Here is a 14,421-nt window from a genome sequence, read left to right as displayed (position 1 = left end):
CCAGAGCACTTTATTCGGCCAGCTGATCAGAAAAGATAGCTCTTTGTTGCCTTAACATCACTGCCTAAGCACAGAGTTGATGCTTTCAATGAGCTGACTAGGATGACATCAATATTTCATAGTCAGAGAGTTATTTTGGACCCAACATGTTTGAGAACGGATTATTCTTTGTCTCAGAAAGACACTTCAGGAAAGCAGTTGCCCGATTTGAACTGTGGCTTCTTCACAGCAAGGAAAGGAAGACCATAACGAAAGCATCCAGATTTGGGGTGGTTTTTGAAGACTCGCACCAGCTATAAACAGGCAGTCACAAAAAGCTAAGGCCAGAAAGCCGATTCACCCAGCTAACACATTGGCAAGAAAATACTGCTGTAAACAGAATTCAGAAAACAGCTAATCCGAAACTTGCCTCTGCTTTCTGCCGATTCTTCGCTTTGATTTCTTGCAGGCATTGCTCCAGTCTAGGAGGTTTATAGATGGCCTCAGGAACCTTTAATAAAACCCAATAATTTACAGTTATTTAAATGGACCTAATTTACAGTTATTTAAATGGACCTAATTCAACCTACATTATTAGGCTTTTTTTAAAGTGAGAAAGTACCTGGAAATCATATATTTCAACAGTTTGTCCACAGCACCGTGAGCTACCTTATTAAAAGAAATCCTTACAGTTCATGATCTTTTGAGCCCTAAGTGGCTGGGGACCCTGACCTGGATGCCTAGGCTAGCCTGATTTCATCAGATCTCAGAAGCCAAGAAAGGTCGGTCTGCTTATTATGATAATGACAAATAAAAGAACTGCTTAAAGCAGTGGTTCTCAGCCTACCTGTTGGCGCAACCCCTTTTGGGTTGCTGAGGCTGCCGCAGCTGCCGCCACTGCGGCAGCCTCGGAGACCCAAAGAGGGTCATAGGGTTGCGCCCTCCAGTGCACTGGCGATCATGGAAGCCCCACCTCACTCACAGGATGTCTGTTATGGGGAGAGAAAGGAAAGACTATTGGAAACTGCTTTGAGACACCTAAGACCTGCTAGGTCACTACGACCCATTCCCAGTTCTCTCAGTTCCCACATCCCTCACAGGTTGTCTATTGTGGGGAGATGAAGGGAAAACGTGTTTGTAAACCGCTTTGATACTCCTTTTGGTAATAATCAGCAGGGTACAAAAATCTACCTCTTCTTCTAAGGGGCAACAGTGAAAGAAGCATGTGGGCACATAACCTTATATCAACAGTAAAAAAATGGAGACAGAAGGAGCAGGGTGGACACCTAAGTACTGTGACTACCCCATGTGGATTAGGGTAGGGGGACATTTTGGTGTCTGTGGCTGAATTCATGCAAGAAAGGAAATGAGGTTGAACGTAGAACTGGGAGGAATTGGCTGCCCATGTTATCTCTCCCTAAGAGTCTCCAGTCTGATTTTCCCTTCATATATCTGAAGACATGGCTCTGGAAAGCTCATCTGTAACCATAATTCCCAAAGGTCAGTCCTCTCCCACACTCAACTATCATTCCAAACCACAGGTTCTTGACACCCATCTCTCCACACCCACACCCTCATTTGTCACCACACCATCACAACCCCCTGCACAACACACATGTTCAACCTCATGCCCTTACAGACTGGACAGCCCCTCCCCTTACTCTTCCCAATGCCAGGCTCTTTCTATCTTAATCACTCTCTTCCTTTCTATCTCCCTCTCTCTTTGCTATTTCCCCCCCTCCGCCTTCCACCCCTGCTAGCGCTTGTTAATTCTAGTCAAAATTATAAACTGCTTTATAAAATAGATATCACTCACTTGCTTAGCGTACTTTGTCTGGAGAATTGGCTCAGGGATCAGTACAGGTCGTGGGTTAGGGACTGTCAAGTGAAAATCCTTTGGCTCAGTTATCTTTGATGAAGAAGAAATATCTTTTGCTAATTTATCATCAATTTGATCTATAAGCTGTTGCACTTTTGGTTGCCATCTTTGAAAAAAAAAGATAATCTTATTTTTATTTCCTAGATGCTTTCTAAATAAATCACTGACTTCGGTTGGAACCAGCATAAAACTCTATACAGATTGCATATTTTAAAATATTTTAAGGGAACTGTAGCTAGATTAGAGTCCAGTTAACACCTTAGAAAACTAGATTTGTAGGTTGTAAACTTTGCCAGGTATCTATTGAAGGGAACTTTGACCCTCGAAAGATCACATCCCCCGAAATCTTGTTTCTTTCTCTAAGGTGTTAGGATCTGAGTTGGCATCAACATCCTGCCACGTTTGTTACTGTAGGTATTAATGTGTTCTCTGAGGGAGGAGAGGGTGGAGTGACTGGTTGGTGAGTTTGGGAGTATGTGGCTGTTCATACTCTCGCTTTGATCTCTTCTGTTGGCAGGTGGGTTCTGGGAGGAGAGGAACCTTCAGTGCTGTCTACAACACTGCCCTTGGAGCTGCGTAACCTGGCAGTGGGGAGGGTCACACCTGGGTGTTAAAATTGAGCCCATTGTGAGCCTGGAGAAATGGGAAGGTTGCCTTCCAAAGTGGGGTTACAACACAAAAAAAGAAGGTTCACAATGGAAAATCAACAGAAAAACAAGGAACCTTTCCAAGGCAATATACTTGAGATAATGTATATACTGAATTCCAATACAATTTCTTTTATATACAAGAAGAAGCAACCATAACATTTTCTAGATAATTTCCATTTTCAGTGACTTCTTCAGTGGTTGAGTCCTCTAAAATCAGTTTGTTGTAACAATAGTGGAAAAATCCTACCTCCTTTCCTTATATTACTGTTTTAGTATCAATAGGCCATTGGCTCAAAGGTACCAGAGAATGTTGGTCAAAGACAATTCCCACAAATGGGTTGTTTCTTCTTTTATATAAAATAAATTGTACTGGAATTCAATATATACATTATCACAAGTATATTGCCTTGGAAAGGTTCCTTGTTTTCCAAAGTGTGTGGGGGGGGGGAGCATGGCGCGACATGAAGGTTGGGCTGATGGGGGATACAGCAATCTAGATGGGTATTGCAAATCAGTCTCAACAACAAGTATCATAAGCATGGTTCATTTTTTCAACAAATTGCTTTTGCTAAATATGCCACAGCTATTTATTTGATGGTCTCAAATCTAGTTCTACTGCAGACCCACACAGCTACTCCCTGAAACTATCTTAAGAGAAAGCTTTGGTCGGGGTTCCAAAACAGCCTGCATTGTTATGATCACCTATGCATGATCCAGCCAGAATGGCGAAACACCATGGACTTCAACAGTGTAGATCTGCAATTTTCTCTCTTAACTATCATCTTCTATCACACCATGTTGTCCTGGAGCCAGAGTTACGTTAATGGATTGACATCTCCCCGTTATAGGTATTACTGGCAGCAAACTGCTCTGAAAGGTGGTGTGCTTTACACTCTCAGGTGCTGCTGGAACGTTCATGTTTGGCCTGCCCAGGCACAGTTCTCCTGTGGGAGGGCAAGGAAGCCACGATGATTAAAGAGTGACTCTCACTGGTCAACCTGAGTGCCTTTCAGAAGGGGCTGTGGCTCACTGGAAGAACCTCTGCTTGGCATGCAGGTGGTCCCAAGTTCAATCTCTAGCATCTTTGGTTGCAAAAACAACAGGTAACGTGAAAGAAATCAGCCTGAGCTCTGGTTTGACAAGACTGACCTGGATGGATCCAGGGTTTAGCTCTGTATAAGACAGCTGCATGTATGAGGACGGGTAGGATAAAAATTTAATGTATAATTAAAACTTGAGTGAGTGATGTTTATGCTACTGACAGTGTCCTGGCAAGGCACCTCAAATCAATGACTGGCACTAAATAAGCCCACTGGCAAATTTAGTTGGTTGACCACTGGCTTATAGTAATTTAGAAGAGGAGGAGTTGGTTTTTGTATCCCATTTTTCACTACCCTAAGGACTCTCAAAGCAGCTTATGATCGCCTTCCTTTCCTCTCCCTGCAGCAAACATCCCCGTGAGGTAGGTGGGGCTGAGAGAGCTCTGACAGGACTGCTCTGTAAGAACAGCTGTAACAGGACTGTGACTGGCCCAAGGTCACTCAGCTGGATGCATGTGAAGGAGAGGGGAATCACACCCAAAGTAGGAGCTGCTGCTCTTAACCATTACACTCCAGTATGTACGAATCCAGTGACACGCTTGATGTGAAGGAGTTTTTACACAGTGCTTGTAATCTCTGAAAAAACAGACTGTATCTTCTGCTTTTTTGCTTTCTTGAAATTGTCACCACACTGGACTTTCCTCATATGAATGGCAGCAATTTCAGTAGTTTCAGTGCTGAGCTATGATGGGAATTTTGTCCCAACCTCTAAAAATGGAATACATATTCTCACGTACCTTAGCAGTGGTTCTATCCAATTCGCTGTTACATAAGCAGAATCATATATCTGGCTCCACTCATCTTTTATCCATGTCCTCAGATTCATGGCATTGAAAAAGAACCTGAGAAACTAGAAAGAGTTCAAATTGTAAGGAACTGATGGTTTGGTTTGCAGAAGTTCAGATAAAACAGCAGTTGCTGTCATCATCAATTGATCATATTTTGCATTTGTACTTGTATTGTCCAGGCACAAACATGTCCAGATAAAATTCAAATGCTGTTGTAATTACTGGCTGTCATATAAGAATGTCACAGCGCTGTGTAAATCAAGAATGGGTCATAACAGTAAGAGCGACAAAATTTACGCAGACAGCAACCAGGAAATTTTTAAAAAGTTTTCATACATTTGGATCTCTCAGTGCTTTTTGAGATCATGAAATTATCACACAATTCAGCAGAACAGGATGCCGATTCTTTTCTATTTGTCCAATGTGGTACTTGATCATTCTTCTGTCTAATCAGTTACTGCTGGGACATGAACCAGTTGGTCAATGGCACTACATGACACCCACCTTTTAAAAAACTCTGCCAAAGTGTTCATTTGCAGCACTGAACATGACACTGGGACAGATCCCTCCCACTCAATCTCTCTGCATAATAAGCTTGGGCTTCATTTTAATGCTGGCTTGGAGGGGAACACTTGGACATTCCAAACACCTTTGACCAGATTCGAGTGGCTCACCATGTTGGTCTGAAGTAGCACAACAAAAATTTAGTCCAATAGCACCTCGAAGACCAACAAAGATTTCTTCAAGGCATGAGCTTTCGAGTGCTATTGGACTCTACTGCTGTTAACGTGCATGCACTTGAAAGCTCACGCCTTGAAGAAATCTTTGTTGGTCTTCAAGGTGCTATTGGACTGAACCTTTGGACAGAGTTTCTCACAAACTGTTAGATAACAGTGCTGATCCCTTATCTGTATTTGGAGCAGCACTGTTTAATTTGTTCATAAATTATGTGGGGTCAAGGAAGAACAGCGAGACAGCCAAGACTGCGGCAGATTTAGGATGGTGAAATCCCAAGCAGACAGTGAACGATGCAAGCATGGTTGGATCATTAGGAGGCACTGTGCATCAGTTTAAGAGGCTCCATACTTAAGAATATTTTTACTATTATTCTCCTCCTCCTCCTCCTCACCCCAGAAAGGACACTGAATATATAAATATAAAAAGATGAAAGCACAAAAATAAACTTTTCTTTTCGTATTTAGAAGCTCCTTGTATCATGAAGTTCTAGGCAGCAACTTAACAAGCGTGTCCCTATTCCTGACTCTGCTTCTGAGGTGTGGGTTCCTGACTTCCAGGACTAGGAGATGGGCCTGTCCTCCATCCTAAAAATAACAACTGGACGAGGGATACCCAGGGTGATGTTCATGGGTGTCACGGAGCCTGCAGACACCCCTCCTGGTGTCCATTGAATGTTTATAAAAGGAGGGCAGCGTCAAGTAGAGTTTCTGACGGGCCAATTTAAAAATGCTGCTTTGGCAGCCTCTGCCACCATAGCACAAAGATTTTTAATGTGGCAGCCATTTTGTGGCTGGCTCCACTTCCTGTAGTGGCCACCTGGTCATGTTGTGGCAACCATTCTGTGGCTGCCCCCACCACGCTGTGTTAGAATTCCAAAGGTGTTCACACACTCAGGAAACCCCTGAATTAAACAATGGCCTAAATAATGCTAGCATGTTTTTGTTTCAAATTCTACTTAAACAAAACTATTTTAATTACCTTGCATATCTTAGCAACATCCAGCGACTTGACTATTTTGCCAAACTGCTGAAGACCAAGCTCCTCCAGCTGAAATGTGGCCAAATAACAAACAACTATGGGGAAAGAAATACATTAGAATTATACTGACCGAAGCAATACAAATAAGAACATAAGAAGAGTCTGCTGGATCAGACCAATAATCCATCTAAGTCCAGCATCCTGTCTCACACCGATTCTTCTAGAGAGGCAACAACAGGGCACAGAGGCCCAGGCCTTCCCTAGATGTTGCCACCACACTCTCGGTTTTAGAAGTTCAGTGCCTCTGAATGTGAAGGTTCCCCTTATGTACAATGGCAAGTAGCCATGGAGGACTTATCCCCCATGAATCTTTTTAATCCCCTTTTCAAGCAGCTCACTCCTGTGGCCATCATCCTCTGGCAGCGAATTCCACATTTAAATCACTCTGTTTAAAGGAATATTTCCTTTTGTCTGGCCTGAACCTACAGCCCATCAGCTTCATTAGATGCCCTTGAGTTCTAGTATTTTGGGAGAGAAACACTTCACTTTGTCAGCTCTCTCTACCCTGTGCATCATTTTATAAACCTCTATGTCCCCCTGTAGTCATCTGCTTTCTACACCAAGAAGTCCCAGACTCTTCTGCCTTTTCTCAAAGGGAAGGTGCTACAGCCCCTGAATCGTCTTAGTTGACCTCATCTATATTTTCTCCAGCTCTGCAATGTCCTCTTTGATATACTGTGGCCAGATCTGTACATAGTGTTCCAAATGAAGCTGCATGATTGATCTATAAGGGGGCATTTCAATATCAGCCCTTTTATTCTCAATCCCTTTCCTCCTAATCCCTGCCAGAGTTTGTCTTTTTCACTGCTGCAACACAGTGGATTGAGAGCTGTCCAATATCACCCCAAGGTCTTTCTCCATCTCAGCCCCAGCAAGTTCAGACCCTGTTAGCCTAGTCTTTAAGGGGGGGGGGGGTGTCCAAATGTGCATCACTTTATAATTACCAACAATACATGATCACTGAGTGCATTATACTATACACTTGATTTTTTTCTCCCTTTAGGTTTTAAAAACGCAAGTGGCACAACAACTCTTTAAAATAAATACTGACGATGACAGTCAACCAAACTGAACAGAGGAGGTAGCCCCCAGCACCAAGCAGGCATGAAGATACTGAGGGGTCAGTGGAACTCAGAGCAGACAGAATGTGATGACATCAGTTACTGGCACCATGTCCCACTGGCTATTGAGTCCCTGTGGCTTCAGCAGCTCCAAGGCCCTTTCCAATGCCAGCTGGGAAGGTTGCAGCTTTCCTCTTCCCCTTCAGCAGGACTCACTGGTGCATGCAAAGCCACTCAAGAAGAGACTAGTGATTCATTATTGTAAAATGGTTCTGAAAGATTTCCAGCAAGGAAGGTAAAACACGCTTATTAAAGGGTCAGAGGCCACCAAGGACATGGCCATGCAGAGGCAGGCCATGGTAAACCATGGCCCTTGCCTCAAACGCCATTCAGGGTTGGCATTCATGGGCTGGGTCTTGATGGTCCTTTCTGCCCCCAGCAGCTTCTGTCATTTGCTCTATGAACTACCGGGAACAGAGACTTTGGCCACAGTATTTCGAAAAGGGGCTTCAGTCTTTTGTGGGAGTAGCCCATTTTAAAACAAGTTGAAAGCAGGATTTCCATCTCCATGCTGAGGAACTCCTGGTAATTTGGGAGTGGGGCTTGAAGAAGCCCAGGAGGTTTTTTTTTTTTTTTTTTGGGGGGGGGGGGAATCCCAGCATCTCAATCATAAGTGACCATAAGTTGTTTACAGAACAGCATCAAAACATCAATGAAACAGTGACTATGCAAGAAGCAGAGAAAATTGGTTGAACTTTATTGTCACTACTTGAAAGGGAAGAAATTGTGCAGAAATGCCGATCTGGTAACAATACCCCACGTAGAATAATTCTTGTGGCTGCCTCAGATGCCCTTTGTTTACAGGCAATTGCAATGCTAACAATGAATGCTTCATAATTTCTTTTGATAACATTCCAAGTGCATTTTACCAGTACTATTAGCCCTGACATTATAGCAGCTGAAAATTCTGTACTGGAAATTGTATAGATCCATGTCCACCGGCATTCTGCAAGAAATAACAGCCACAAGTATACAACATACACAGAGGTTTTCTAATAATGTGGATTAAATACTTACCAACATACAGATTATGATCGGATAACGCACAATGTTTTCCATCCCGGATATAAAATGCATTGACTACCACATCCCACAAAAGTTTATCTTCTATACAACCAGCCAATATCTCCATCAAAAAGGTTTCATTTTTCACATTAAAACCCTGTAGAGATAAAATATCAATGTAAATAATTATGAACACACATGATCAGCTATTATCACTGTAGTAGAATAGCCCAGGCTAGCCCATCTGGTCAGATCTTGGAAGCTAAGTAGACTCAGCCTTATTAGGATTTGGATGGGAGACCAAGGAATACCAGCCTGTTGATACAGGGGCAGTCTAGGACAGGGGTAGTCAACTTGTGGTCCTCCAGATGTTCATGGACTACAATTCCCATGAGCCCCTGCCAGCATTTGCTGCCAGGGGCTCATGGGAATTGTAGTCCATGAACATCTGGAGGACCATAGATTGACTACCCCTGGTCTAGGAGCCTCAGGGGAGGGCAGTATATAGAATGAATTATGAATGAATGAATGAATGAATGAATGAATGAATGAATGAATGAATGAATGAATGAATGAATGAATGAATGAATGAATACCTCTTGCCTTGAAAACTCTACAGGGTCATCATACGTTTGCTGCAACTTGACCCAGAGAAGCGCACCTGGCCTCGACCAGGGCTACGGCCTTTTTGGTCCTGGCCCCTACCTGGTGAAACGAGCTCCCGGCTGAGTTACAGGCCTTGCGGGAGCTTTTGCTGTTCCACAGGGCCTGCAAAACAGAGCTCTTCCGCCAGGTCTATGGTTCAGGTTGGGGGAGTGAGGAAGTTCTGATTCGGGGCTCTCCCCACTCTGTGCTAAGCAGTGCTGGGCCATGTGTCATTGATGGCCACCTTTTCCCACTCCCCTTATGTGTATTGGGGATGGGAGAATCAATTAATTCCGCCATGCTTTGTTTTGGTTTTTATTGTATTGTATGATTATATCCCCTGTATTGTTTTAATGGGGTTTTATTTGTAACTTGCCACGAGTCATTCTCAGGAGTGGTGGGAAATAAATTTTAATAATAATAATAACAACAACAACAACCGACAGCAAAACAATAAAACAAAAAACAGCCAGTAATGTCTATCCCTAGTAACCTAGATTTGTAGTTCAAGTTTTGTAAGCTCTCTGGTGCCAACACTGGTAGAAAGGAAATAAAAGAAAAACAAGGCAGCAGTAAGACAATTTCAGGGCAAAGGGTATAAAGGCAATGGAGACAACAGAGAGTGCAAGAGAGAGGTGGCATGTCAAATGTTGGAAATGTAAAGATAAAGTAGGCTCCTTTTTCATATGTGGTGGCAATGTACAAATACACAACGATTTTGGGTGAATGTATTAGAAAAAATGTTAAATCCTGAATTCACATTATGTCCTGAATACATGTTGACTGTGCCCCCAGACAACCTCCCTTGAAATGCTGGTGTTTTTTCTACTTCCATGCGACAACTGCAACAAGGATGGTGATCGCAAGAAGATGGGTGACAAGATATGCCAAAAATAACAGACTGGATCGAAAAGCTGGGAGAACAGACCAAATGGCAATGTGGCTTGCACCTACATTTCTTAACCATCCCTCCCAGAATTCTGTTGCGTGGTGACATCATCATGAACGTTGCTTAACTCTTTTTTAAAAAGCAGCAACAGGATTTGTCACTTGTGTTGCCAGAGTATGTTGTAAGAATGGAGCTAAATGTGAGTGCCAAAGTTCAGTTAAGAAAAATAATGGGTTACATCCCTTGCAAAATCTCCCTGAACAGAAGGGACTTTTGTCAGCTGAATGAAACCTGCTGACAGAAAACTGCCCATCTCTTTCCGCTGCAGCCCCAAATAACCCTCCCCCAATATTCTTCACACCGAGCTTAGGGGACCCTCAAGAATAGCATGAGAAGGGGAATGAGAGAATATAAAATTTCTGGAAATTTTGAAGCCATGGGAGTAAACAATTACTGAACTATGGACAGTTAGGAGGGGGGAACAAAATATACACATTACTATGAAACTTTATCTTTTACTGATTTAACACAAAAGCCACAATTATAACTTAGTTTGCATATAAAGTTGTACTATTTATCTTTATTTGTGGACTTTAAAATAGAAGTATATTTATTTTCTGAAAGCAAAATTGCAATCATATTCAATACTTGAGAAAGTTGTTCCAAGTATCAAAGTACTTGTATCTTTAACGACTTTACTGTTATGGTCAAATCACAACCTCTTCATTCCCCACCCCTCATCAGGGTAGGCTGTTTTCCATTTTTTACGGCACTAAAATTTAAATATATCACTACAGCGTTTTAATTTCTATTTTGAACAGTAATTAGCATATTCTCTGAATTCCCAAGTTTTTAATAAAGAGCATGCCTAGTGCCTTCCCTCGCAGAGATATGTCTTTTCCCTCGTATTTCTGCCAGGGAAAAGGGTAGAGGCTAACTTTTCTTTTTTAAATGAAAGGTAAAAACTCACAGAACCTACTAATTCTCCAATCATATTCAACATCTCCATGAGTCCTCCTGCTCAACTGGTGTGGAAGTTTGGGCTGGGTTGTCACCAATATGCTGATGACATCCAGCTCTTCCTCCTGATGGATGGCCGCCCTGACTCTCCCCCAGAAGCATTAGCCAGCTGCCTGAAAGTAGTGATGAGACGGCTCAAGCCGAGTTGTCTGAAGCTCAACCCTTCAAAGATGGAGTTCCTGTGACTGGGCAGAAAGGGTCCAAGAGAGGAAGTGCGCCTACCCAACCTGGACAGAGTGCAGATATTGGTGGCTCACTCCTCCAGGAACCTGGGTGTGATTCTCAATGCCTCCCTCTCAATGGAGGCTCAGGTCATGAAAGTAGTGTGGCTGGCTTTCTATCACCTTCGCCAAGCCAAACTACTAGTACCCTACTTGGCCCTTGAACACCTAGTCACAGCGATCTACGCGACAGTCAGCTCTAGACTGGACTTCTGCAACTCGCTCTATGCTAGCCTGCCCTTAACCTTGATCCAGAAACTACAGCTGGTCCAGAACGCAGTGGCCACGGTCTTCACAGCAACACTATGGACGTCCCATATTCAGCCCGTTCTCCAACTGGCTTCTGGTTGAACTCCAGACCAGGGTTAAGCTTTAAGGCCATACATGGTCAAGGCCCAGTGTACCTAAGGGATCGGCTTTCTGCCTACACCTCTCAAAGAACTTTACACTCCGCTACCTCCAACTGCCTGGTAGGGGCTGGAAGGCTAGCCGCTGGACAGACAGGCAAGCCAGTTGGAGGAGGAGGCACTCAGGAGTGGGACAGCTGCCCTGAGTGGGTGTTAAGCACTGAGTGGCACTTAAGCCATGAGGCACACTCCTCCTCCAAGGCCTTACCAGAAATATTAAGTGGAACAGATAAAAAAACAAACATATCGTTACACCTTGTTACAATATTCTAGCACAGGGGTGGCCAAACTGTGGGTCTCTAGATGTCCATGGACAGCAATTACCATGAGCTCCTGACAGTATGGTACTGGCAGGTGCTCATGGTGATTGGAGGCCAGGAACATGTAGGGAGCCAGAGTTTGGCCACTCCTGTGATGTATCTATATCTTAATTCCATTTTTTAAAGGTCAGGTGCTATGAGGCTTATTGAAGGCATCTGTGAAAGAAAACAGACCCCACAACTGAAACTATAAAGGGAATGCATTTTAGCAGAAGAACCAGGCCCAAACCAATTCTAATTCTTGCAGAACGGCCACCAAGAAAATCAGAAGGAAACGGAGCAAAAGGAAAAGCCCCCAAAAAAACAACATGGGTGATATCTCACTTACTTGAAAAACTTTTGCTGATTCATCCAAGAAATCTCGAACACACGCATTTTCAGGACTGAACTGGTTAAGCTGCTGGATCACTAATTTAATATGCTTCAACTGGCCGGCCATTTTTACTTGTTCACAGAATCCCGTCAAACATTAAACTGCAAGTGAAGAAAATAGAAACATTAATTTGTGTATATAAATGTAAGATTTTATTTCCCCACTCCCCCACATGCTGTTCTGACGGAGCAGTAATAGCAGGGCTCCCTCAGCCCCACCAGGTGTCTGTTGTAGGGGGAGAAAAGGGAAGGCAATGGTAAGCTTCTTGAGATTCCTTCTGGAAGAGAAAAGCAGCATATAAGAACCAACTCTTTTTCTTCGACCCAGAATGAAACTTTGCTGATTTTAAAGGTGTCTTTGTGCAGGTACCTGAAGAAGTATTCATTCACATAAACGCTTATATGCAGAATTAAATTTAGCTGGTCTTCCAGGTGCCCCTGGACTCAGCTTTTGTGCAGGTACCTGAAGTGTGCATGCACATAAACGTTTATATGCAGAATTAAATGTAGTTGGTCTTCCAGGTGCCCCTGGACTCAGCTTTTGTGCAGGTACCCGAAGAAGTGTGCATGCACATAAACGTTTATATGTAGAATTAAATGTAGTTGGTCTTCCAGGTGCCCCTGGACTCAGATTTTGTGCAGGTACCTGAAGAAGTGTGCATGCACATAAACGTTTATATGCAGAATTAAATGTAGTTGGTCTTCCAGGTGCCCCTGGACTCAGCTTTTGTGCAGGTACCCGAAGAAGTGTGCATGCACATAAACGTTTATATGTAGAATTAAATGTAGTTGGTCTTCCAGGTGCCCCTGGACTCAGATTTTGTGCAGGTACCTGAAGAAGTGTGCATGCACATAAACGTTTATATGCAGAATTAAATGTAGTTGGTCTTCCAGGTGCCCCTGGACTCAGCTTTTGTGCAGGTACCCGAAGAAGTGTGCATGCACATACACGTTTATATGCAGAATTAAATGTAGTTGGTCTTCCAGGTGCCCCTGAATTCAACTTTTGTGCAGGTACCTGAAGCAGTGTGCATGCACATAAACGTTTATATGCAGAATTAAATGTAGTTGGGCTTCCAGGTGCCCGTGGATTCAGCCTTTGTGCAGGTACCTGAAGAAGTGTGCATGCACAAGAAAGCTTGCACTTACAACTGAGCTCTCTTGAGCCATCAACGGAAACTGCCCCGCGCTGCGACGCCTTTCCCGATTCTAGACACGCTCCCGCCGCCGCCGCACTCCCGTGCAAAGCGGAGCCGGGGTTGGGCTGGGGCCTGTTTACGGGACTACTCACGCAATGTGTCAACTGTTCTTTGCAAAACGCCGGCGCAGCACGCACTGAACGCGGCCCATGCTGCTCGAGGTTCAGCGGATTCCCCCCAGCCGCCCCGCAGCCAAGAGCCCCGGGCCTCTCTCCGGCTTCCCGCCGCCCCTGCAGCCGCCACAACTGCGCCGCCGGCCGGGCGACAGGCAAGATGGCGGCGCTCGTTGCCTTCGCGTTGCCTAGCGACCGCGGCGCCGGGCCTGGCGGCGGCCGAGGCACCCACCAGCCCGGGCCCACTTTCAGGGCTTCTCCGTGGCCTTCGGGCGACCCGAGAACCTCAGGGGGCTGCTGAGCCCTGCTAATTCCCTGGTCGGACGGATTCAAAGGGGTCGGAAGGCTCGCCCCCTCGGCCGCAGAGGAACCGAAGGCTCTGGGAAGAGCCCTGGTCCCTCCAGTCCGGCCTTCTATCGCAGGGGTAGTCAACCTGTGGTCCTCCAGATGTCCATGGCCTACAATTCCCTTGAGCCCCTGCCAGCGTTTGCTGGCAGGGGCTCATGGGAATTGTAGGCCATGGACATCTGGAGGACCACAGGTTGACTACCCCTGTTCTATCGCATGCAGTGGCCGCCGGTTCCCATGGGAGAAGAAGCAGGGCACAGAGGCTGGGACCCTTCCCCTGGCATTGCCACCTGGCATGGGTATTTAGAGGTTGACTGCCTCTGAATATGGAGGCTCCCTCAGTCACCATGGCTAGTGAGAACTGAAAGCGCATCCTCCATAAGTGGATACTTTGAAATACACTTAGATTCATGCGGGGAGCCGTGTTTGTCTGAAGAAGCTGAACAAATTTAGGGTCCAGTGGCCATTTTATGAATGAGATAAGAAACCAATATCCCTGTTTTGTTCTGGGGGTTCCATGGTTTTGAGTGTCGTAATAACCTGCAGCTCAGCAATTTCCCTTCCCGGTCTGCCCTTGATGTTCCTTTCT

At 44.6% G+C, this 14,421-nt stretch overlaps 1 protein-coding gene across 2 annotated transcripts in view; it reads right to left on the bottom strand.

Annotated features, from left to right (window-relative positions):
• The window catches only part of CFAP99 (cilia and flagella associated protein 99), a 28,054-nt gene extending 14,172 nt beyond the window's left edge, over positions 1 to 13,882 (bottom strand). The window contains exons 1-7 of one of the 2 annotated variants that reach the window (XM_077345938.1): positions 13,322 to 13,882; positions 12,129 to 12,274; positions 8,311 to 8,455; positions 6,113 to 6,207; positions 4,346 to 4,458; positions 1,796 to 1,964; positions 410 to 490 (exon numbers count right to left, since the gene is read on the bottom strand). In XM_077345938.1, coding sequence (XP_077202053.1) covers positions 410 to 490; positions 1,796 to 1,964; positions 4,346 to 4,458; positions 6,113 to 6,207; positions 8,311 to 8,455; positions 12,129 to 12,239 — 714 coding nt within the window. In that variant the 5' untranslated portion in view covers positions 12,240 to 12,274; positions 13,322 to 13,882. The remainder of the gene's footprint in view (positions 1 to 409; positions 491 to 1,795; positions 1,965 to 4,345; positions 4,459 to 6,112; positions 6,208 to 8,310; positions 8,456 to 12,128; positions 12,275 to 13,321) is intronic. The other variant, XM_077345937.1, reaches the window with a different exon arrangement.
• Positions 13,883 to 14,421: the final 539 nt, after the last annotated feature.

This window comes from Paroedura picta, chromosome 7, assembly GCF_049243985.1.
Source record: "Paroedura picta isolate Pp20150507F chromosome 7, Ppicta_v3.0, whole genome shotgun sequence".
Lineage (NCBI taxonomy): Eukaryota > Metazoa > Chordata > Lepidosauria > Squamata > Gekkonidae > Paroedura > Paroedura picta.
This window is presented reverse-complemented; position numbering and strand designations above follow the sequence as displayed.